The 26,871-nt window shown below is 42.2% G+C and overlaps 1 protein-coding gene across 1 annotated transcript in view; it reads left to right on the top strand.

The window, feature by feature from the left end:
- Nucleotides 1-14,170, top strand: part of LOC108437970 (TCDD-inducible poly(ADP-ribose) polymerase) — a 38,168-nt gene extending 23,998 nt beyond the window's left edge. The window contains exons 3-6 of the mRNA XM_017715432.2: nt 1,814-2,000; nt 2,812-2,999; nt 7,372-7,632; nt 13,159-14,170. Coding sequence (XP_017570921.1) covers nt 1,814-2,000; nt 2,812-2,999; nt 7,372-7,632; nt 13,159-13,606 — 1,084 coding nt within the window. The 3' untranslated portion in view covers nt 13,607-14,170. The remainder of the gene's footprint in view (nt 1-1,813; nt 2,001-2,811; nt 3,000-7,371; nt 7,633-13,158) is intronic.
- The last annotated feature ends 12,701 nt before the right edge of the window (nt 14,171-26,871 follow it).

The raw sequence follows: 26,871 nt of genomic DNA, 5'->3' as shown, positions 1-26,871 counted from the left end.
CGCTTGTGTGCTCATTGTTGTTTAATCCTGTGTATGCGCAGTCGGTTTGTGCAGAAAACACTGTTCGCAAGTCTTTGCGATTACTGTCTGTTTGCGATGAAGGCACTGCGACCATTAGTAGTAGGAACCACTGTACCGTTTCACTGTGGCAGAGATAAAGCACGTAGTATGCTGCTCAATTCCTATTGGCTATTGCCACATTGCTTCGCTCCTTTTTTGCATAAAGTTAAACTCCCCTTAACTTTGTCATGTCTTCAACGTTTGCGTCGCCTCTGGTCACCAGAAATCAGCAGCTCTCATTGAAATCAAATGACCTCTGGCTGCTTTGTCGGATTGCACTACTGCCAGTGTGAATGCAGGGTTACAGGGTACTGGGTCTATTTGTTTATGTGTGTACCGGGTCTATGTGTGTACCGGGTCTATGTGTGTACCGGGTCTATGTGTGTACTGGGTCTGTGTGGTTTGCCAGCAGCTCTATCTGTTCTTTTTAGTAGAAGTCGCTGACTGTAAATATGATTTACATAGAACGATACAGAATGTGTGCTATATTACAGAACCGAAAAAAGAGAAGCTTCCTCTTCTGCCCTGACCAACAGTCATGAATGAAGAACAGGCATACGCGCGTTCCCGTAGATCGGCTCTGGCTTTGAGCTGGCAACTCTGGTCAGACTTTTAACCCTTGACCCATAATCCTCTTTGCATTTGAGAGTGAGTGTGATCGATAAGACTGTTATTAGAGTGGGCTGTCTGGCCCAGGGCGTGACCTAAAAAGCTCAGGGATGTGTGTCTGTGTGTATTTTGGGGGGAGGAGGGGAGAGTGGGAGCAGTCAGTGGGGTCAACCTTACTCTCTCTTCCCAAGGGACTTGGACTGTCCCTCTCTCAGACTTTACACAGTTTGGGCCAGCATTAGTTTCTCTATTCTGACTTCACAAAAGCTGACACTGAGTTTAACATCAACCAGTGAAAAGTTGTATTTCTGCTAAAAGATCTTGCTTATGATGCTTGAAGCTCTTGGCCTGGCTCTAGGATATCTGATCTGCTGAAGAGTAGCCTGTCCAGATCACTGCTCAGCTGAGGCAGGCTGTAAGGCTACGTTCACATTACAAGCCTCGTTGTTCAAATCAGATTTTTTAGTCAAATCCGGTCTCCCTGACATGATGGTTCACACTTATTTAGGTAAATGATGAAATGACCCGCATGCGCACATCCTACTCAGTAACATCACATGAATGAATCACTGCATCTTCAGTACAAACTAACAAGCAGAACGAGCTTCGCTGAGAAGATCATTAACTCTGATAAGCTCTTAGCTTCATTATTAGAGCCAGACGAAGGAGAAGAAAGATGAGCGGCCTTTCCACTGTTTACAGGATTTAACTTATGTTCGGCGGTGCTGCCATGGTAACCCTGAATGATGGCACAGTGGGGCAAAAAAAAAGCACATGAATTCCGACCTGAGCGTCACATTAAGGTCACATGGCCACAAATTGGATACGTATCTGATCTAGGACCACATGTGAAAGTGGCTCAGGGGATTTGGAAAGGTCAGATTTGTGTCCACGCAGCCCTGAAAACACCAGATCTGAGTCACATTAGGGCAATTAGATCTAAGCACAGTAGGCTTTTTAAAATCTAGATTAAAAACATTGTTTATTATGTGCCTGGAGGGTTGTGGCTAACTTTCTCCTGTTGTCTATAATTGTGTTGTTTTCATTTATAGTGTAGCTTATTATATTAGTATATGATGTTGACATATGTCAAGGACGTCTGTGGGAGAGTTTGAACTGACCGTGTTTTTTGTCTCTTACACAGGAGTCGAGTGTTCATGCTAGACTTCAGCGCCATGAGGGTTTGTGACCTGGAGTTTGACCTCGTCAGGCGTCTGTCCACAGCCTCCAGTTCTGGGGCCACGTCCTCCAGCACAAACCCCGCCCCTAGCTGCCTCACAGTGTGGAAGTATTACTGCAGAGACAACTTCGGCTGGAGGGAGTACTCAGAGGTGAGACGCTAAATGTCCTCACGAGCCGCACTCGCGCAGTATTACGTCTCAGATAAATGGCGCACTCAGACAAGCAAACACGGAGAACAATTTGGGAAAGCTAATATGCTAACCGCACTCCCATTCACGTTCAGCAACTGCAAACCATGTTAGGCGACCCTTTCAGAAGTGTAAATGTCAGGTGTTGAAACAATAAATGCAGCGCATAGTCATTTATTGAGCTTTCTAAGCTGAGTGACAAGGGATTTTAAATGGAGAATCAGTATTAATTGAGTCCAGAACCAAAGTTTGCCTAAATGTTTTGCGAAACCATTTGGCGATTAGGGATTTAGCCACATTTTCGGGGGGGGGGGGGGGGGGGGGGGGTGAATATGTCTGTGTGTGTGTATGTGTGTGTGTGTGTGTGTGTGTGTGTGTGTGTGTGAGAACTAACTCTCACACACACACAAAAACACACACCCCAGAGGAAACGTTCTGTTCTGCCCACACACAGCCATCTGAAATCAGACCGTTGCATAAGTGTTCCTTTTCGAAGTAAAGCTATTTATTTCCTTTCCCAAATCTCCAGCGATGGATGCAGTCTGACTCGCACTCCAGATGAAGCAAGTGGGAGCGCGAGAACTGTGTGAATGTGCCGTTCCTTCTCTCAGCACCACTCTCACTCTGATTCCATCGGATGTTTTCCGATCTCGTTTCTTTTCTTCCTTCCTTTTCTTCGTTTCACTGCCATGCTTATTCTCCCTGTCTCTTTGTCTCTGTCTCTCTTTGTTTCTAACTCGTTTTTTTTCTCCTCTCTTCCTCTGTCCCATAGCCAGTGGTGCGTCTGATCGAGGAGGCGAGTGGGCGAGGCCTGAAGGAGGTGCGCTTCATCACGCTACAAAACCAGTACATCCTGAACATCCGCGAGGGCTTCCAGCAGAATGCCGTCTTCGGCTTCCGCCGCCAGATCAAGAAACGTCCTCTTTTCATGTCCTCCGTCAGGCTCTCGTCATACTTGCAGTGAGTATCCATGGAAACCCGGCCCAAAAAAGGCCCCCAGCACATCCCATAATAAACACAAGCAGTCATACTCATTTACGCTAAGTAGAATCAGCAGTTTTGTAAATCATTGCTGTCCAATGGAAAAATGTTTTTATTCTAAGCAGTTTTGAAGCATTTCTATTCAATCATCATGAAATGTTCACACAATGTAAAGGACATCTGCTGAGCTCAAATGATGCAGAAAAATAAAAATCGCAAAAAATGAAGATACATGTTTTTCATTGGACAGCGACGATATTTAAGAAACATTTCTTTTTCTTCTAGGCAGGTTTGATGCAGCTGTGCTTGTTTGTATAGTCTGTGTTTGAAGATTCTCCAGATTTAGCTGAGAATGAATTTCAGCTCATTTCTTTGAGGCCTTGCTACTTTCAGAGGAAAGAAACAGAGCAGCTCCGCTATTCTTTCATTTTGAGTACCCCCCCCCCCCCCCAATTAACTCAGTGAGGAAAGCATGAGGAGGAAAAAGTACTTTTTTTTGTTCTGATTCATTCACACCACATCACTTTCACTTTATAATGCCAGTCACCTTTAGTGGTGAAAGTACAGCAGCCGTCTTTTCAAACAGTTCTCCTCTCCAGAGCCAATAAAAGCACATGGCTCATGCTTGCCAGACCCCTCACTGTGTGATCGTTCGAAGAGTTTCCGCCTGACCAATGTGTCTTAGTACTGTTCGTACTTGTTGTTCTTGCGTACCTGCCCTGTCCTGCTGGCCCTGCTGACTGGAGGCACACCCTGGCTCTCGTTTGGTGGAGAGCGAAACGGACAGAAAGCAGCAGATGCGAAAAAAAGGAAGAAACGAGGAGAGGAGAAAAGCGTAAATTGGTTCCAGACTGGCGGAGCTGGGTGAATGAGAGCGAAACGTGACCGTTTGGGAAGTGAGGTTTTTTGGGCCAGACGTTTTCACTTCAGGCCTCTTTTGTATTTTTTTCTTCCTGCTGCATCTGTTCCTGAGCTCCCCTGGCCTGCACAGGAAGTGTGTCTTATGACCGACCTCCCTCTTTTAATTACTAGTGTTTTTCCATTTTTTCATGGACTAATTCTGTTTCGGGCCAAACTATCCCAGCTCTGTCCAGTGTTGATAGTGTGGTTGTGCACGCATGCATGTTACACCACATCCTGGAACTAGTTTAAAAGAGTATCTTGATGAAAGCATTACCTGAGATTTATACAACATTCCCCTGCACTGAAGCTGTGGGGCTGATTTATGTAGTGTATACCACACTAATTAGCTCTGTTAAAGGGTGATATCACTCAAAACGTCTGCATAATTCAAGGGTTGAGTGACGAGAAATGAGGATTGCTATTTTATTTACTACCCAGAGATTTATATCAAATAATGATAGTGATAAAATTGTGGTAAACCTGAAAAAACAAAGTTTTCTTTGAGTGCTGTTATATATACAATAAATAAAAATGCACAGGCTGCATAGGCTGAAGCCTTTTTAAAAAATGTCTCAGAAATCTTGGCATCTTGTTCGTGATCATTTGATGTAATAGCTTTCTGTAAGAGAGCTTTTAAAAGGATTAAACTCATCAGACTTGTGGTTCCCAGCACCACCAGTGTGAACAGACAGAACAGAGCATTTCAAATCAAACCGCTCTGAATGACATTGTTTACGCCATTTGTATATGTGGAAATGATGAGCAATTGGTGGAATTCCCCTTCAAGTAATCTCAAATAAGTTAAATTGAGTTAAGTGATACTTTTTTTAATCCCACAATCGGGGAAATTCCACCTCCGCATTTAACCCATCCGTGAAGTGAAACACCACATACACACACACCCACACCCACCCACCCACACACACCCACACACACCCCCACACACACCCCCACACACCCACACACACACCCACACACCCACCCACACACCCACCCACTGCGGGGCAGTGAGCGCACTTGCCCGGAGCGGTTGGCAGCCCTATCCATGGCACCTGGGGAGCAGTTGGAGATTAGGTGTCTTGCTCAAAGTCATGGACCGTCAGCACTGGGGATCAAACCGGCAACCTTCCTGTTACAGGGCCAGGTCCCTAACCTCTAGCCCATGACTGCCCCCAAATAGACTGGCTTATGGAGTTTTTGAGACACTTTTATCTAAAATATACAGGCTTCAGGTTTGAACCATGCAGTGTACTTTAGCTTCCATTACTCGTTAGCTGCCCTGCGATGGACTGGTGACCTGTCCAGGGTGTATCCTGCCCTCCACCCAATGACTGCTGGGATTGGCTCCAGCTCCCAATGTGACGAAAAAAGGCCAAGTGGCTTAGAAGATATATGTGTGTGTGTGTGTGTGTGTGTGTGTGTGTGTGTGTGTGTGTACTCATTAGCTACATTAGACTCCTATTGCAATAATGAAAAAGCTTCAGACACCAGGCATGTCTTTGATGACTGGAAAAGGGGGATTTCATTTGGAAGTAAAACATTTTGCCAAGCTTTTCCTTCATTTATTTATACAAGATTTATTAATTTCATCGTATTGGATCTTTCCTTCATCGCGTTCCTCCAGTGTGTTACCTCCAGTGCTGTGCGGGTCAGGGTTGGTTGTGTCCCTCCTGCGCGTGGCTCCGTTTTCTGGACTAGGTGTGAACAGCTTTGGGTCTCGCAGCTGGAGGCTCCTGCTGTGGCAGGAACAAGCTGTCCTGCGCTCAGAGGTGGAAGCCATTAGGCTGAGTGGCAGCTTGCCTACACCAGTCCAGTTACTGCTCAGCAAGCAGCATAAATCAGTCTCTGACGCACATACACATGCATAGTCATGCACAAAACAGCAATAGATTCTGCCATTTTCTGTTCCCTCCTTCTGTCACTGCTCCATTTCCTCATTCTTACTGGGAGCTTCTGAGAAATATAGGAAATAAATCCTTTGCAATTCTAGGAAAGGCAGTCGGCATGGCACAGGCAAGCGAGAGAGAAAAGGAGAGGCAGAGAGATCGAGAAAGACAGAGAGAGAGAGAGAAAGAGAATGGGGCAGGGCTTGGCAGGACTCAGGTAGAGGATGACTCAGGAGGTAGTCACGCCGACTGAAGCAATCACGTCTACCTGGCTGGAATCTAAAAAGACACAGCGTCACACAGAGAGAACAGTAAAGCCTGACCCCATCCCAGCTGCTCTGCATAGACTCTCAGCTGCTTTGGCTCATTTCTCATCCACTTTTAGCTCTACACGTTTGAGTCCAGTTGCTTCGAGTTCCACAGTTATGTCTGGATTTAGTACAGTTTTGCTGAATAGTGTGCACTTTGCCTCTGATCTGCTATGAAACACATTGTATTTTAAGCTTCTTCATGGTCATTTCATTTACTGAACATTTTTCTAGTACATTTACTCTATGAAATTTGACTAAAAATATTTGGCCTTACAGTTGTATGTAAAATAAATAATTTTTATTGCGCAGTAAATATGGTCTCTTCAACAGAGGTGGATGAAGTACACAAATCACGAGTTGAAGTGGAGTGCCCAGGGTAAAATATTACTCCAGTAAAAAAAGTCTCTTTTGGGGAACCAGTCTTTAATTAATGAACACTGTCATTAATTAGTGACGCTGACGTCTGTTAAAATTATCATAAACACTGAAGGTAAACAGTTTCCATCAGGTAGAACCGAGTGGCTCTGAAATCACTTTTACAAACAAGCAAAGTTTCAGTTTAAAATTTATTTGCAACTTAGTTTCAAGTTTAAGTTTAATAAAAACTGGCTTTAAACTCAGGATCACAGATGAGCTCCTTTACTATGTTGATCTGTAGGCCTCTGTTCATAAACATAAACCAGCCCAAACTCATTTACTATAAAATGAAATGGTGTTTGTAGAAATTCAGAAAAAAGCCGCGTCAGTCTCGACTGCATATGTGGACATATTTCTATATTGAGCTCTATTTACACAAAGTTAGGTTAGTTCATCATTTATGTTGAACAGACTCTCCCAAATTTTACGCTGCTGCACTGATGTTGAACCGTGTGCTGCACTGGGTCGGTATGACCAACAGGTCAAAACAAGCTTGAAACAAAGTGACCGCTGTGCCCTGATTGGTGCTCTGGCTTTGCGCTTTTTTCAGTTTGACATGTTACATTTTTATACACACAGAAAGCAAAAGGAACGAATGGTGGCATCATTCTGCACTCATTTGCACTTCATTTTTTCAGCGCTGTACTTTCTGTATTTGCTGATTTTAAAACAGCTGCACTTATTATTTGTCTTCAATGTATATATTTATATCTGTTGAACTATATGAACGTTTCTTGGTCATGTTGCTTTGTGTAATTTAAGATTGTGTAAGTCATAAATAAATTATGAGCCAAACAATCTAGTAAATATTATCTCTTTTGTTCTCGTCTGCAGAACGCTAGGCGGCGTCTACGCTCTGGAGGTTTCCGGGCCACAGCCGCTCTCCCTCACGTCAACCACCTCACCCCGGCCGTTCCCCGAGACCTGGGTCCCCATGAGCCCAGACCAGGACTTCGTCCAGGTGCCCGTCTCCCGCGACGACCGCAGCTACCGCACCGTCTACAACCTCTTCCACAAAACAGTGTCTGAGACCAAATTCCGAATCCTAAAGATCCTCCGCGTTCAGAACCCCTTTCTCTGGGAGAAATACAAGAGGTAAGGAAAAGTGCTTCCAGTGATAATGGCTCTATAATGACCATGACTTTGCTTTTAAAAGTTTTGTTGTGTTTTTAAATGGACAGTCTGAGCAAACAATGCTGTGATATCATGCTAATATGCAGCATTACTTTTCACTCTAGTGGCTAGTCACAGTAGCTTAGCTTGGTTAAATTCTATGTAAATATAGCCATTTTATTTGCTATCCAAAATGACCAGCGACCCTACATAACCTACAAAAAGTACATTTTAGGCCAAAAGCTTGTTGCACAACTATCATTAAGCAATGTTTCTTGCATTATTTAGCCATTTAATAACTTTCAGTGAGGGAGCTGGTTAGAGGTATTCAAATGACACATAAGTCTGATTCTTATCACCACCAGAGTGAACAGTTTCGAGTCTGTATGTTTCTCTAGAGCGGAGCATTTTACACCAAACACTCTGAATGACTTTGTTTACGTCTTAACTATTTAATTATGCAGACATTTTGAAAAATCAGTGGTTTTCTCCCCTTTCAGGTGCTCAGTTGCCCAAATCTGTGTGATTTAAAAGCGTTTAAAATAAAGAAAAATGTTCACTGGAACAAAATATTGAAAACAGATTGATATTGAAGAGCCAGTATTAAATTGTTACAACATGACATGCCAAGTGCACCAAACTACCAAAGCATATAGTATTACTGCTCTAAGCGCCGTGTGGGTGAAAGCATGAGCTTGGGAGACAGAGCTAGCATTTCCCGCTGGGTGCTTTAAGCTCCCACATCCCCTGTACAGGCCCTAAAGTGGTCATCTGTGGGAGTGAGATGACTGTAAGGTTATTTTGTTTGCCTACCGTTCGGCATAAACCACGGCAACGGTCCTTGCTGACTTGTTGTAGGACGGAAACAGGTGCATGCCTGTAGCAGGTGTGAGAGAGATGAACTTCAGAGGCGTGTGTGAAATGTGGAACATGCTCAGAGGAAGTTTGTGGGGGAGGAAAAGGTGCTCGGAGTCACGCTGATGTGTGTGTGTGTGTGTGTCTCTCTCTCTCTCTCTCTCTCTCTCTCTATATATATATATATATATATATATATATATATATATATATATATATGCATTTGTATTTGTGTGTGCATGTGGGAGGAAGAGCTGCCTGTGTGCAAGGGACCATACTGTTGTAGTTCTTTAATATGCCATTGTCATGGAGACATGGGCTGAAGGCTGAAAGGTAAAGGTGGCAGAGAGGTGGGCTGCAGCTGACTCACTGTGGAGGGTGTGCGTGTTTGTGCACAAACATGATGAGCTCATGCTGCAGTTTCAGGTAGCTTATGCAGACGTGTGTGATGTCTTTAGAGCAGTATTGGAGGGTACTGTGGTATAAAGTAATGCAAAATAGTAATTGTAGTAATAGTAAAAAATGTAATTACTTTTCCAGCAACAAAATCAGTGTAAAAATTTGCAGCTTAAATTCATTTTAGAAATACATTAAATACAATAGCTATTGATTTAATAAAAAAATGACACCTGCCATAATAATAACTGTTCCCAGCTCACAAGCCAGGCAAACGCCACTGTCACAGTGAAAAGTGACCCGGCTCATAATCTAGTCAAACTTCATTGTAACAGTGAAAACTGACCCAGCTCCTGGCCTAGTGAAACTCTACCATCACGGTGAACAGTGACTCGTCTCACAACAAGTCAAACTCCATTGTAACAGTGAAAACTGACCCGACTAACGGCCTAGTCAACCTTCAACTGTCACAGTGAAAAGTGGCCTGGCTCATGGCCTAGTCAAACTCCACTGTCATGGTGAAAAGTGACTCGGCTTGCAAGCTTAGTCAAACTCTGTGGTAACTGTGCAAATTCCTCAGCTCATAACCTAGTCATACCTCTTTGTGATGGTGAAAAGTAACTTGGCTCACAGCCTAGTCAAACACCACTGTCACAGTGAAAAGTGTCACAGTTCATGGCCTAGTCAGACTCCACTGCCATAGTGAAAAGTTACCCAGTTCATGGCCTAGTCAGACTCCACTCTCAAGTGAAAAGTGGCCCAATTCATGGCCTAGTCAAGCTCAGCTGTAACAGTGATAAGTGACCCACTTCGTGGTCTAGTCAAACTCCACCGTCACAGTGAAAAGTGACCCGGCTCACAACCTAGTCAAACTCCACTGTCAGGGTGTAAAGTGACCCAGTGCATGGCCTAGTCAGACTCACGCTGAGAAGTGACCCTGCTTGCTGCTTAGTCAAACTCTGTGTAAAATCCAGGGCTCACAGCCTCATCAGACTTTGCTTCCATGGTGAAAAGTGACCCGGCTCACAGCCTAAACTCCACTGTCACAGTGAAAATCAGTGTCATGGCCTAGTGAAACTCCACTCTCACGGTGAAAAGTACTTGTCTCACAGCCAAGTTAAACTCAGCTGTTATGGTACCATGTCTTTGGCTTATGGCCAAGTCAAACTCCACTACCACAGTAAGAAGTGACCCAGCTACAGCAGTGAAAAGTCACTCATATGTCTCTGACAGAGAACTATTAATTAGCGCAATGCATTTAAAACATACAAACGTACATTATCCACACTTTGTAAGTCATGTCCGTGGGTGTGTGCTGCCTGCTCCAGCTAACTCTGCAAATTTGTGATTATAAGCAGCACAGTGAGAGTGAGGTAAACAATGTAAACCAGTCCTACAGCATTAAACTAAAGGATAAAGATACTTTTGCTGAAGCAGAGAGATCCCCAAGCTTACTTAACTCAGGACTGACTCTTTTTTTTGGCTAAGAAACAGCCTGTAATCATTAAATTTTATTCCCAAAGATTTTATTTGGGGGTAGCTGCGTCCTCTGTTTTCAAACAACGGCTAATTATTTTAATCAAGCGTAACTGATGGGAATAACGACATGCCATTTAAATGATTACTTTGAATGGCTATTTCTTTTTTCTAAATAAAGTGCTGAAAGGCGCAGAAGTTTTTTATGCATTTTGGAGAGTAAAAAATAAGTAAAGTAAGTAGTAATTAGATTACTTTTATCCCAGAAGTAATAAGTGAAGTAATCCAGTTACATTTTGAGAGAAGTAGGCATTTGTTATCCATTATTTTCTTGAGTAACTGCCCCAATACTGGTTTCAGAGGCCATACTTTACATGTTAGGTCTGGTGGATTAGTAGGTACATGCTTTGTGTAAAGTGTAAACATCAGCAGGACTGAACACTGCCTCTGACTCCGCACCATTGACGTGAGGCAGGGCGCTTAATAATAAAGAAATAAAGTATATAAAATAAAATAAAGAAAAAAATCCTCTGCGGTTCAGGGAATGAGAGATAAAGGGGAGTAGAAAGAGAGAGAAGCAGTTGTTAATACGGGCAAACCAGGAGCTGCAAAGGGGCCATTTGGGGTCAGTGCGGCTGTGAGTGTGTAAGAGAGAGTGTGAATCAGAGAGACACGGCTCAGTGCTGAGGCAAGCTATGGCTGGCTAGTAGCTACAGGATCAGCAGAGGTCAGGCAGAGTCATGCTTGGCTGAACCACGCACAAACTCGCAAGCCCCCCACCCCCCTGGCAACAATACGGCGGCTGGCTGAGCCTAATGGTGCACTGTTTGAATGGGTGTGGGAGCTCCCAGCTCCCAGAGCAATGACCCACTCTTTGGTCACTCTGATCTTTCTGTTACCCCAAGGGCAGCTCTCAGCATGGTGCCCTGAGCGTGCAGCCTGTTTTTTTTTTCCCCTCTGCTTTTCTGTGGACTGTAGGCTTATTTCCACAGCAGTGGGGCATTGTATCAGCCTTTATATGACTCCGTTATTAATCTGAAGGTGCAGTATTCATATACTACTGTGATTTCCTCATTAACTACTATGTAAGGTGTCTAGTTTAACCCCTTCAACCTCTTCAACTCCTTGGTTCCAAAACACACTTTCTCACCTTCTTAATAACTTTCCTATTTCATAAGCTACATTCAAAAGGTGGGTGTCGTATGAGGCTGGAACTGTCTTCTTTCCAGTCAAATAGTCGGTGATGTAATTGTAAACTTTAATAATAGAAGAAGCTGATTTTTTCAAGTTTTTTTCTACTGAAAGTCGACCCATTTTTCCACAAATCTGGGCTATAAACTACAAACAGACGGAGTCTCTTCAGTGATCTGCTCTGTTAGTAAATTATTTTTATAAAACAATACAAAGAGCGTCTAAGATTTGTGGCTTTCAGCAGTAAATTGTAAGCGTATAGCGATATATGTGATCATAAAACACGTTATGTTAATTTGAGGGGAACCTTTTGAAAAGAATGTGAATAAAAATTAATTTACATTCCTTTCATCCAGGTACTGAATGATTTGCCTTAAGATTTGGTCATGTAAATTCAGATGGACAAATACCCCGGAGAATAAGAGGTTAATGGCTAGTTTTATTGCACACTTCTATAGACTAAGAATATCTCAACCAGTTTATATTGAAGTACCTGTAGCTGCTGACCAATAAGCCTTAGAATGTGCAAAGCCTGAGATTTTAAGGGGTTAAAGCATGTACAGTGTTCAGAAACATTTCAAGATCGCAGAGCATCTCTAACAAGGTCATTTTATGTTCATCTGTTTTGTACATCCCAGCTTTTCAGGTGTGGTGCTGTTTTGAGAACTCATTTCAGCAATATGGTTTCACAGTGATGTGTCATTCCAGTAATGTTTCTGGTTTTTCAGTAACATAATGTGCATCTCAGTAGTGTTTCGGAAATACAGTTTCAGTAGTGCATCGAGTTCAACCATTTGCATATTGTTTGTGGGCTCAGACAGTTTGCATACTGTTTCAGTAATGCCATATCAGTGGTTTCCAACTCTGATCCTGGAGGATTTTGGTGTTTTCCCTGCTCTGACACACCCAGTCTAACTAATCAGCTAATTATCACGCACTTCCTAAGTCAAAATGGGTGTGTTGAAGCAGGAAAAACACTAAAACGCGCAGAGGAGAAGCACACGAGAGTCGGACTGCATGACAAATGGTTCAGTAATCGTTATTGAGATGTTGCCTTTGGCAGTACTCATATTGCAGAAAGTAGCAGTATGCAAATAAGCCCTTAAACAAATCGTAACATTTTTATTGTGTGCTCAGAGCTTACTGAGAATATTTTCATATAACATTTTAAATAACGAAGGGCAATCTTTGACTATGTACCTTCCAATGCATGGCAAGTAGAGGCATGAAATTTAAGCACTTTCTGAGCCTTGGGACTTGGCCCAACTAGGCCCAGCTGGTACTGCAAAATTTGAAACCCAAACCTGACCTAGACCTGCTCTCATGGAAAGTTACACCAGTGTGATTCTTTAAATGGACACAAATCTATTACATAAAAAGGAAGTATTTGAAAAAATATCTGAGCCTGAGCTGAGCCATGCCCGGCCCGGCCCGAAACCCAATGTTTTATCTGGCCCCAGATCTGGTCGGCAGACTTCTAACTGAAAAGTAGCAGATCGCTATAAAGTTATACTGCAATTGCAGTAAGCGTTGAGAGTTTCGGTTAAGAGCATTTGACTAATTCGCTGCTCTTTTCTCTGCGCCTCACAGGAAGAAGGAGTACATGTCTCGGCGCATGTCGGAGATGGACCGGCTTCTGAACGAGCGCCACCTGTTCCACGGCACCTCGCAGGATGTGGTGGAGGGCATCTGCAAACACAACTTCGACCCACGTGTGTGCGGCAAGCACGCCACCATGTTCGGCCAGGGCAGCTACTTCGCCCGCAAGGCTGTCTACTCGCACAACTTCTCTAAGCGCTCCGCCCGCGGCGTCCACTACATGTTCTTGGCCAAAGTGCTGACAGGCCGATTTACGGTGGGCAACCCGTCCATGCGCCGACCGCCGCCCCTCTGCCCTCGCGACCCCTCCAGCGACCTCTTTGACTCATGTGTGGATAACTGGATGGACCCACAGATTTTTGTCATTTTTAACGATGACCAGAGCTACCCGTACTTCATTATCCAGTATGAGGAGGTGGCCAGCACTGTGGCCATCTGAGGACATTACAGAGGTGACCGAAAATGAGTCTGGACGCATCTTGGCTTTGGTGAGGGTGGCTGCTTGTACACTCTGTTTAGAGGTCTTGGATGGTACAGCACGAGTTCTGAGGGTTCGCATGTGCGAGACCACCAGGCTTCCATCCTCCGGTGTTTTTGGAGCGTGTATTTGTGTCCCTGAACAATGTGAAGGCGGTCGTGCCCGTCTTCAGTTCCAGACAGACTGGTGCATGTTCTCCAGCATTCACAGAGAGCGCGTGGCTCCATGACATTTACAGAGAAAGCCATCTCCTCGCCTCTGGACTCTGGACTATGAGACACTGGTTGTCCGTCACTTGGACTTAACGCTGTCATTGAAGCTTTGATATTCTTTTCCTTTTTTTGTGATTTTTTTAAAAGACTCATTCCCCTCCCCCTTCAGCTGCCATCTACTTTCCATACTTAATTTGTGAGAAGTTGTACATATGTTCTCCTTGTTTATATTTGAACTGTGTGCCTTTTGTTCATAAAGAATTATTTATGTTAGTTAATGTAACAAATAAAAAAAGAAACTCAAACTTCAAAATGTTGTGGATGGTTTAATTCTTAGAAGTGCTCCTTTAATCAGAGTCAAAACCGATCTCATAGTTTTCCACTAATAGCTCATTGAAACAAATGGAGAAATTCTGTGGAAAGTTTGGAATGTAAGCTTCCAAATTGTACCACATTTGTGTTTTGAAGTAAAAGTGGAGAGTATTTATGATTTGACAAAAAGTTAGTCTTGTTTTTTTACAGAAAAGGAAAAAAAAACATTTTTTGTCATGTTTTTTATCGTTTCCTGACCGTGAAACATTGTTAGATGTAAATTGAAGTTACAGTATGATGCAAAAGTCAGAGACCACCATTCATTTGTTTAGTTTCCAGTCAAAATGTCCAATAAGTTCGTTATTTATTTTCCAGAAAGCATATTTCAAAAGACGCCTCAGCAGCTAAATATTATATTAATGTTCTCAGCATTTATTCTTTTACTCTTTGCCTTTATTACAGTCTTTTCAGAGAATTTTTTTTCACGTCTCCAAAGTTCAGTGTTAGAAGTTGGTTGCATTTTTAAAGATAACAGTTCTAAGTGCTCTGTATGTGATGGGGACAGTTTTGGTGTCTACCAGGTCTTCCAGGTGGTTGTTAAGAGTCCCAAATTCTTGGAAATGTTTGGAAATCCTTCTTTTTTCATAAATTTTTCTTTAACCTTTGCTCACGCATGTGGATCCTCAGAAATATCTCCCAAAAAATGAATAACCTTTAATATTCAGAGATATCAAAAACAATACCTCATGATTTTCCACTTACTCTTTAAAACAAGTGCGGAAATTCTGTGGATATTTTGGATTCATATATGTGGCCTATATCTAATGTCCTCAGAAGTATCTCCTTATACATGGACTTCTGTAAATTTAATAACTTTTTATTATAGCACTTTCTATGAATGTTACATTTGTAGCGCATTTATAACATGTTCTCATGCATTCATAAGGCATTATAAACATGGTTATAAATATTTATGAAAATTAAATATGCTGAATTACACTTTATAGCCATGTTTATTATGCATTATGACTTGTTAAAATAAGGCATTATAAGTAGTGTTAATAACATGTTATATACTGTCAATGCCAACAAAGTCAGTCCCAGCTTGGAGAGTGTAAAGTAAAGACAAATACATAAAATATTGGTAATCTCCAATTGGAAATATTGAAATGTCCAATATTTTATTTGCCACCGCTGGTGCTCTTTGGGCTGCATTTGGGGCTTCAGTCCTGAATATTCAGAATAATATTCGTATATATTAGTATAATATTGGATATGCAGTGTTAAGTTAGTGCCAGGCTAACGGTGGTGTACATTAACAGTGGGGTACATTAACTTTCCCTCATTGGGTAAAACACTGATGGCAGCACTAGTTTAAACTCTGACGTTTGAAGCCTGTAATATGTTTTATTGTGTGTGTTTTAATGTTTCAGTAAATACTTCAACTTGAAGCCTCACTCTTAACACTGGAGGAGGCTTTAGTACAGTACGCTTCACTTTACTTAGAGCAGACAAATACAACTTATGAGTTCTTATAATTTGTTATGAACAGTACTTAAAATGCATTATGTTAATTCATAATGCATAATAAGCATGGCTATAACATGTAATGCATTTTATAAACATTTTTAACCCTGTTTATGATGCCTTATTGTATTCTAATGCATTATAACATGTTATGCATGTATTTATAGATGCTTACAAACGTGACATTCATAGAAAGTGTTACCTCTATTATTTATTCATGGCTTAGTAATCATTTGTGAACAGTATAGCAGAACGGCCGCCGTTGCTGTAGACTTCTCTTGGTTTATATGGGAATCACCTACATGTGCGTACGCGTTTGTGTGCACGTACAAGAATGCTCTGTACGTGACGTTGCTCACCGCAGATTTTTTTACCTCATACTAACCAGGATGCCTTAACACGATTCGCCACGAACGCTACAGACCAACGCTGTGTTCTCCCCCCCACCGTTCAGTGTTTATGATCTACACTACTGATACTGCGTGGAGCTGTGCGCTGCTCTCAAAATGGCTGCATTGCCTGTAGCGGTGGAGACTCAGACTACCAGCTCGCTCTGACAGTTTGACTGTGTAATTGTAGGCCGAGACGGGCCCGGGCTCACGGTGGAACGGTAGCAGCGTGGGGCGCGGGCAGCCTCTAATGGAGCTGTGAAATACGAGCCGACCTTTAACCAAGCAGCGCTGTGTCTGAGGCAGAGTGCTTTACAGAGTCCAAATGGGCCGTTAGCTCATCTCCCTGCTGTCTCACTATTCTATCCATCCATCCACTGGCGCTTTATATGCTTCCAATGCAATGTTGCCGAAGCCAGGCTTGCATTACGAGTTTCAGCGTGATCATAGTATCAGAATCAGAATCCTTTATTGATCTCAGAGGGAAATTGCAGTAGTAATTCACAGTTAGACTGATTCTCGGTCCAGTTCGCAGATTTCAGGCCAGTGGACAGCAGAAAATGGAGACGTGTTAAAGGGGTGCAGGCTCTAATGTGTTCATGTTCGACAGGAATCTGGATGTAATCTAGGAATGTGTACCGCTCAAGCTGTCAGTATCCAATGAAAGTGCCCTGGTTCTTTTCCTATTGCTGTCTCCTAGTAACAGCAGAGCACATGCAGCAAATTCCAAGTTAGGTAGTACAAGCCCAGCTGGGACAATATGTGAAATTTGAATAAAACGGAAAGCAGTGATTAATAAATTCTGTTCGATCCACATTCAATTTAAACTGGTACAAAAAGACAGTATTTAATGTTTTGCCTCATGTGCTTTGCTGTTTTTTTGTGAATATATACTCATTCCAAACATAATGCCTGCAACATGTTCCAAAAAAGTTGCGACAGGAGCACGTTTACCACTGTGTTACGTCACTTTTCCTTTTGATATGACTCCAATTGATATGATTTTGAAAGCAGAATTGTTTGCCATTGTTCTGTTATACAAGTCTTCAGCTGTGCAGCCCTCCAGTCCAATTTTGAGCATAATAAGACCCACCTTTTCAAAGGGGACAGTTCTGGACTGCAAGCAGACCAGTCTAACACATGCACTCTCTGATTATGCAGCCGTGCTGCTGTAATACGTGGAATATGTGGCTTGGTGTTGTCGTGTTGAAAGAAGGTTGGGTGTCCCTGAAAAAGACGGTGTCTGAAAGGCAGCATGTTGCTCCAAAATGTGTTCAGCATTAATGGTTCTTCCACAGATGTGCAGGTTCCCTGATAATACCCCCCCCCCCCCCTACCATGACAGACCATGGTTTAGGGACTTTACAACAGTAACATGGATGGTCAGGAGAACACAATGCCCAGTATTTCCATAAACAATCTGAAAGGTTGAGTAGTCAGACCACTACAGTAGAGTACAGTACAGTTTCCACTGTGCATCAGTTCATTTCAGATTAGCTTCAGCCCACAGAAGTCGGCGGTGTTTCTGGATGCTGTTGACATATGATTTCCACTGTCTTAACTTACATTTGTGGATACAGTGACGAACAGTGTCTACTGGCAACGGTTGGTCGAAGTATTTCCGAGCCCATGTGGTGATATTCATCACAATAAGATGTAATGCAGAATCATAAGTTACAGACACTCATGTGGTTTTCAGCCTTTTGCTTTCGCAGAGATTCCTTGAATCTTTTGATGATACAGTATTATGCACTGTAGAGGGTGAAATACCTAAAATGCTTGCAGTCCCTGGCTGAGGAATGTTTTTTTTGTACTGGTTCTTTTTGGAAGTTTAGCTGAAACATTGCCAAGTCGAGTGGTTGGTGTAGTGTAGTGGTTAACACCTCTGCCTTCTACGTTGTAGACTAGGGTTCAATCCCCTGCCTAGCCCCGTAAACACCCGGCACTATACCAATAAGAGTCTTTGGGCTAGATTTCTAATGCTGCCTTCCTGTGTAAATTAATCAAATTGTAAGTCGCTCTGGATAAGAGCGTCAGCCAAATGCCGTAAAGGTAAAGTCATAATTGCTTCACCTGGTAAAGTGTTTTTTTTTTGTTTTTTTTATCATATCACAGTATTTCTAGTCTTACTTACAACCACCCCAACTTTTTGGAATGTGTTGCAGGCATGGATTTCAGGATGAGTGTATATTTACAAAAAACAATTACGTTGATGAGCTAAAACACCATTTATCTTGTCTTTGAACTTGTTTTGTTTAAATACAGATAGAAGTAGATTTGTAAATCACAGCTTTCAGGTTTTATTTGCATTTTACCAAAATTTTACCAACTTTTTTGAAAAAGGGTTTGTATGCGAATCATAATTATGTTGTATTGATCACCATGAAAGTTTACCAAAAGTATTCGGGAAGGTTGTCACAGTCTGTTAGAACATTAGTTGTATGGTGTATTTAGCGCCGTAGATCAGGGGTCATCATTACTAACGATCCGACAGTTTGGCGAACTCCAACACCCCCGAGTCAGATTATGTTTGAACAAATGAACATATATTTGTATATATTAATATAAAGCACACAAAGCAGCTTTACAGAAACTGGGCACAAGCTCCTAGTCAGCAAACCAAGCACAACGGTGTCTTTAAGAGCATGAGAAGGAAACCTTGAGAGGAACCAAGACTTAAAAAGGGAAGCCATCCTCCTCTGGTCAGAACTGGACAAGCAAACAATAACAAGAGTTTCGAGAATTATAAATGAAGAAAAGAGGTACATTAAATGAAAGCATTCAATGAAAACCAGTGACTAATGTTAGAAGTCTATCAAAGGTCTATCTAAAAAGCAGAGATGGAAAACTCTCAGGTAGTTTTGATTCATCACTGCACTTCGGTGTTGTTTTGGATGGTTTGTGCTTGTTTGCAAGTATTGAAATTAGGTGCTTGTACTTTTATTTGATCAAATTTCCAAGAGAAAAAAAAACAAACTTCAGTAACACTTTCAATGAGTGTCACGTTTATAATCATCTATAAGCACATTTATAGCATGTTATAAGTGCATTCATAAGGCATTATAAACATGGCTATAAATCTTTATAAAAATGAATTATACTGAATTACACTTTATTGCCATGTATTCACGTATATGTATACGTGTATGTATATGTATACACGATGGATTGTTAATATAATGCATTCTAAATAGTGTTAATAACATGTTATACTGTCAGTGCCAAAGAAGTCTTTTCTTACCCAGCTGTTACGATGTGACTGAAACCCAGATGCTCGCAGATGAAAGGTTAAACGATTTATTCGTCTAGCTAGCAGCCAAGGAAACAAAAAAGGGGCAAAACACAAAGTACAGTCCAAAAGTCTGATAACAAATCCACACAACCAGCAAAAATACCAAAAGGGAAAGGCAACAGACGTAGTCAAAAACACGATTCTAAACGGTCAAAATCACAGTGAGACAAGCAAAAGCAAGAAGAATTCGCTCAGTAAGTTTTAGAGAAAACAATACCTCGCACTGACTGACTGTCAGAGCCAGGCTTAAATGCTCAGCTCTAACGAGGCACAGGTGACATTCATCAAAAGTCTGGGGATTGTGAGCGCAGACCTGGTGATGATCTCCCAGGGTTTTCTGGGAGTTGGAGTTCACTCGACAAGCTGAATGTGTGACACCAGCGCTCTCACTTTAAATGTTACATCACATCGCAGCAAACCAAGTACCCATCAGCCCCTCCACTGAACCCACTCTGACATCACACTGAGCGTGAAGTCACTGTGGAGTGAAGGCCTGGAGAGGGAGAGGTGAGATAGTAAAGTGCTGTCATTGTAATTTGTTCTCTCACTGGTTCTAATGTCAAGTACTAGAACCCTTCACTCTGTAACACTACACTACAGTACATTCATTTCTGCTAGCATCCTATTGGATATGCAGTGTTAAGTTAGTGCCAGGCTAACGGTGGTGTACATTAACAGTGGTGTACATTGACTTTCCCTCATTGGGTAAAACACTGATGGCAGCACTAGTTTAAACTCTGACGTTTGAAGCCTGTAATGAGCTTTATTGTGTGTGTTTTACTACCCCAATTCCAATGAAGTTGGGACACTGTGTAAAACAATACTTCAACTTGAAGCCTCACTCATAACACTGGAGGAGGCTTTAGTATAGTGCACTTCACTTTACTTAGAGCGGACAAATACAACTTATAAGCTCTTATAATGTCTTCTGAACAGTATATATAATGCATTATGTTGAAATAATGCATAATAGGCATGGCTACAATGTGTAATGCATTTTTATAAATATTTATAGCCATGTTTAACATGCCTAGCTGATGAATGCATTATAACATGTTATGAATATGTTTATAGATGCTTACAAATGTGACATAGAAAGTTCTTTTAGTTTAGCGTCACTTTGGCAAATGAGGCCTGTCTACATTATGAATGTTTTAGCAAAACACCTCCAATACTGAACAATATGATGATGATTAAGAAGAATAAGGGAAGACTATTAATAACTGTTATGGCATCAGTCGACGAACGATCATAGCACAGTAAAACGGGTCTTTCTTTATGTCATTACTGAATGTACGACTGAACAAAGTATTATTTGGGGGGTGTACTAGGAGAGAAAGATCCATTCCTGTCCCTCAGCACCCATCCTCTTCCCCCCTCTCCCTCCAGTGGGCTATGGGTTCCTGATCTCCATGGTTAATGAATCCCAGAGCTAGAAAGAAAGAGAGAGAGAATGCGGCAGCAGGGGAACGCTCCCCACCCTGGAGCAAGCCGGGGGGACTTCAGCTTCCCTCTATTCTCCTCTCTCTGGTATGCCTAACACACCTCCCTCCTTCCCTCTGTCTTTTTGTCCTCTTTGTTGCTCGGGCTCGTCATGGCCTGAAGTAAACGATGCCTCTCAAGCCTCAAAGATGTCAAAGTTAGTTACCTTCTGGAGGGCAGATGGTGGGAGAGGAAACATGAAGGCCCCTCGTGCTTTAGACGAGGAAGGATTTAGGGTTTCTTGACCGTTTGCAATTTGCTTGTATGTCTTATTTACATGCAACATAACACAAGTTGCCCCGCCCCTCTGTCTGTCTGTCCTCGAAGGCTCCTCTCACACTAAAAGCTCTGGAGCAGTCAGCCTGTTTGTCTGCCTGACTGCCCTCGTGGAATTATCACTGGCACACAGCCCCCCTCTCGTTTAGCAGCCCTGGGGGACAGAATGGCTGGGCCGGGGAAGAGTGCACGAGTGAAAGGAAGGAGGAAGATCTTCGATCACGAGTCTTGGGAGTGAACCATGAAACAGGAGCCTGATACCATGAGTCACCGATCAGTTGTTTGGTGGTGAAGAAAAGCGAAGGCGTAAGCTTTCCTACCTCACAGCTCAGAGGTCTTCAATTCTTTCATTTTTCGACCTGTTTCCAGTTTCAGGTCCTGGATTTTTTGATCAGCAGTAGTTGGGCCCTTCTACCAGGATTTTAGCTGACTTGGTTTAAATTCCTGTTGCTTTGAGTGGCCCTATAACTTACTTATGTTTATTTCATTCAAAAAATTATGTAACCCTATTTTATCACTAACAAAACAATCATGTCTATTGAAACTTTCAGTGTTTCAGTGCTGAAAGTTTTCATCAACGCTAGCCGGTACACGGCTAGTCAACACAGCTTTGAACAGTTGTACATACATACAATCATACTAGTTTTCATTGAAGCACAAAAAGTGCTTAATTGTAGAAAATCTGGGTTTCTTAGTTCTTAATGTTCCGCACTGATTTTCAGACTATGGGACACAGTTACTTGGGTGGATCTAACTGATCGCCATGTGGTCATGAAGGACAGGGATGCAGCCTCACTTCCTGCTCTGAAACGCAGGGGTGTGGCTAAAGTAAGGCTCCACCTACAAAGAAAAACCCTTTATATTTCTTAATTTTTTATACAGAACTTTTTTTTCACTTATTTTCCTTTGACTTCCTCTTCCTCATGTCAGTGGATTATCTCTTCAGACAGACAGACAGACAGACAGACAGACAGATAGATAGATAGATAGATAGATAGATAGATAGATAGATAGATAGATAGATAGATAGATAGATAGATAGATAACAGGCAGATACATAGACAGACGGACGGATGGACAGACAGACAGACAGACAGGCAGACAGATAGATAGATAGATAGATAGATAGATAGATAGATAGATAGATAGATAGATAGATAGATAGATAGATAGATAGATAGATAAAAGGCAGATACATAGACAGACGGACGGACGGACGGACGGACGGACGGACGGACGGACGGACAGACAGACAGACAGACAGATAGATAGATAGATAGATAGATAACAGGCAGATACATAGACAGACGGACGGATGGACAGACAGACAGACAGACAGGCAGACAGATAGATAGATAGATAGATAGATAGATAGATAGATAGATAGATAGATAGATAGATAGATAGATAAAAGGCAGATACATAGACAGACGGACGGACGGACGGACGGACGGACGGACAGACAGACAGACAGACAGACAGATAGATAGATAGATAGATAGATAGATAGATAGATAGATAGATAGATAGATAGATAGATAGATAACAGGCAGATACATAGACAGACGGACGGACGGACGGACAGATAGATAGATAGATAGATAGATAGATAGATAGATAGATAGATAGATAGATAGATAGATAGATAGATAGATAGATAGATAGATAACAGGCAGATACATAGACAGACGGACGGACAGACAGACAGACAGACAGACAGACAGACAGACAGACAGACAGACAGATAGATAGATAGATAGATAGATAGATAGATAGATAGATAGATAGATAGATAGATAGATAGATAGATAGATAGATAGATAGATAGATAGATAGATAGATAGATAACAGGCAGATACATAGACAGACGGACGGATGGACAGACAGATAGATAGATAGACAGACAGATAGACAGACAAATACATAGATAGACAGATAGATGGATGGACGGACGGACGGACAGACAGATAGATAGATAGACAAGCAGAGAGACAGATAGAGAGACAGATACATAGATAGATAGACAGACAGACAGATAGACAATGTTCCCCATTGTGGGTCCAGCCCCCTAATAACTGCTCCTGGGAGCAACAGGGGCATCAAACAGTCTTTAAGAACATGAGGAAGAAACCCTGAGAGGAACCAAGAGTTATGATACAAAGTAGGACAGGTTTACAGGGAGGCCTGAACAGAGGCCCTGCGATCATACAGAGCAAAGACCCTGGAGATAAACTAGTGACTGGTGGACTGATTGTGTTAGACATACAGAATGTTAGATATGAGAGGATGGTGGGTAAGAATTTAAGCACGAGCATAAATCAGGATTACAACTTCAAGAAATGGGTCAGGAGTTCACACAGGGCATGCAGTGATGAAGCTCATTATGGCAGAAGTTCAGGAGGGACATGATGGTGCACTATTCCTCAAAATATCTGGAGGCCTTTATCAGCAGTATGTTCCTGAAATCAGCATGTATGAGGAATTTGTCTCAGTGAGTTCAACCTACAGAACATAATATCAGGAAATACACCGATCAGCTGTAACATTATAACCACCTCCTTGTTTCTACGCTCATTGTCCATTTTATCAGCTCCACTTACTGTATAGCTGCACTTTGTAGTTCTACAGTTACAGACTGTAGTCCATCTGTTTCTCTGATACTTTGTTAGCCCTCTTTTACCCTGTTCTTCAGTGGTCAGGACCTCCATGGACCCTCACAGAGCAGGTACTGTTTGGGTGGTGTTTTTAAACTCTGTGTCCACTCTCTGTCCACTCTGTTTGTCAGTTTGTGATTTTTTTTGCCCTGCTACATCTGCCCTGGTCAACTGTAAGTGGTACTATGGAGAAATGGAAATGTCTAGGAGCAACAGCTCAGTTATGAAGCAGTAGATTTTAAATGCACAGAGATTTTTATATTGGAAAATAAAGCAAGACAAATATTACAAACAACTGAGAAAAAAATGGACTAGGTTTATTGTAAAATCATTTTATAGAAAATAGTGTTGCTGATATTTTGCCAAATTAAAATTATTTACTAAACTAATTTACAAAGTATACCTAAAGAAAGGAAAGAAGGAAAAATAAGTAAATGAGACTGTAAGCGGTGATAAGTGGAGTTTTGTCTAATACTTAAACACCGGTGGGCCGCCCAGAAAATGCTGAGCAAACCAACAGTGGACCACCAGCATTGCCACCAGGCAACAGTGGCCAGCTATCCTCTTGCTGTCAGGTATGTGGATGTGTAATGATTTTATCATGGAATAAACTAAAGGATATTGCTACATATTATGTTTAACATACCTATGCATACAAAAATATTACTTTTCAATGTGCTGTACAAAACATATGTATATGAGTTAAAGGGTTAAAGGTAAGCTGAATTTGCTGGAGCTGTTGAGCAACAGCATCCAACTCTGTAGGAACCCACTGGATAACAAGACGTGGGTAAACCACAGTCATTTAAATCATTTACAACCACTGTGATGCCGAATGACTGCTTTCACTTTAGGAACAGGCAGGTTTGTTGTTCTGCGCTGCGTGTGCATGCACGCATGCCATCGTTGCATAAGTGTTCCAGGTCTTTGCTTTAAAGGAGTAAAATGGCGAATAATCTGCTTTGCAGTTTTGCCTCTTAACGCAAATCAGTCAGTCTTTAAAATTGCACTGGAGCCTACATCATGAGTGTTTTTCAGTGCTGATCAAGTAGATCAAAAGTACAGTGGACCTTCAGCATTAGTTGCGGTCGCTGGGTTCCCTGAGCTGTATGATTTCGTAGAACAAAATTAGCATGACGTATGTAAAAAGTAACTTTTTTAGATTAGCTTGTTTCACTAGCAGCACCACATTTGCTAGGTCACTTTCTAAAAGGATGACTAACAGAATTTCCTGCCCATATATACACTATATTGCCAAAATTCAGATGTTCCAATCACTTTCATGGCCGCAGGTGTATAAAACCAAGCACCTAGGCCTGCAGACTGCTTCTACAGACATTAGTGAAAGAATGGGTCGCTCTCAGGAGCTCAGTGAATTCCAACGTGGTACCAGGATGCCACCTGTGCAACAAGTCCAGTCGTGAAATTTCCTCACTACTAAATATTCCACAGTCAACTGTCAGTGGTATTATAACAAGTGGAAATGATTGGGAACAACAGCAGCTACGTAATGACAGCAGCCACGTAAAATGACAGCATGGGGTCAGCGGATGCTGAGGCACATAGTGCGCAGAGGTCACCAACTTTCTGCAGAGTCAATCACTACAGACCTCCAAACTTCATGTGTCCTTCAGATCAGCTCAAGAACAGCATAGAGAGCTTCATGGAATGGGTTTCCATGGCTGAGCAGCTGCACCCAAGCCTTACATCACCAAGCGCAATACAGAGCATCGAATGCAGTGGTGTAAAGCGCCGCCACTGGACTCTAGAACAGTACTTGTCTGACTGCATTTTCCGAGTGTAAAGTTTGGTGGAGGGGGGATTATGGTGTGAGGTTGTTTTTCAGGAGTTGCGCTCGGCCCCTTAGTTCCAGTGAAAGGAACTCTTAATGCTTCAGCACCAAGAGATTTTAAACAATTTCATGCTCTCAACTTTGTGGGAACAGTTTGGGAACGGCCCCTTCCTGTTCCATGACTGCTCACCAATGTACAAAGCAAGGTCAATAAAGACACAGATGAGCGAGTTTGGTGTGGAAGAACACAAAAACGGATGTTTCTGTAGGATGATCCAAATATCTAAACTCATTAATAAGTTATAGAGTCACATAACTCACCAACTAGCATTATGCAAACCACATGCCTAAATCATCAGATGCTTAATATTGTTACATATATATATATATATATGGCACATATAGCTGGAATAGAGAAGACTCTTGTCCATTTTCTTGCTTAACAATGTGGTTTGAGGCAAATGGTTGATGATGTAGATGTGCAGTTTCCACAATGCTGAGATACCAAACATGTCTTGACTGGGATAAAGTGAACAATTCCTTCTGCTCGTTAAGTCACAGGCATAAGAAGCTACACAGAGGGTGTGTTTCCAGAAGCCAAGCAGTGGCCCGAGTCTGAATCCCCTATGCTTCCTGCTCACAGCCTGGTTATGTACAGCTCCAACGTCGCCCAGCTGCAACTGATGAACATTCCAGCCCCTGCTTTTTTCCATCATTTCAGATCCTCGCCATAAGCCCAGGCAGAGCGGGCAAAGACGGCCCAAATAAAGGCAACGGATTGGCAGGTGAACTCTGCTCGAACCTGAAGGAGGCCTGCTGCACATGACCTTCGCTCCCTGCCCTGAGGATGTGGCATTGAGGGATCGGTGTGCCATGCATGGGCCTTCAAACTTGACACTTAGCATTCACAGTGGGTCCTATTAACACTATTTCTATCAGGGGCACTTTTTAGAGCACTATTATAGGCAACAGATGTAGTCCCTGATCACTATTCCCTACACTTGTAAATCAAGGACACTATCTAAACACTTTTATAGGGAACAGAAATTGTCCCATAATCACTACTTACTACATCTAGAGCACTATGCCTAACATTTATGAGGAACATAAATGGTCCCCTAATCACTTTTCCCTATATTGGACAATCAATGGAACTATGTAGGACACTATTACGATGGAACACAAATGGTCTCCTAATCTTTATTCCCTGTGGAGTTTTGCAGAGCATTATCATGGGGAACAGAATTGGCCTACTAACCTATATTCCAGGTACCAGGAGTACCACATAGA

The sequence above is a fragment of the Pygocentrus nattereri genome, chromosome 7, assembly GCF_015220715.1.
Source record: "Pygocentrus nattereri isolate fPygNat1 chromosome 7, fPygNat1.pri, whole genome shotgun sequence".
NCBI lineage: Eukaryota > Metazoa > Chordata > Actinopteri > Characiformes > Serrasalmidae > Pygocentrus > Pygocentrus nattereri.
The sequence above is the reverse complement of the archived record's forward strand: the minus strand, read 5'-3'. Positions and strand labels throughout refer to the sequence as shown.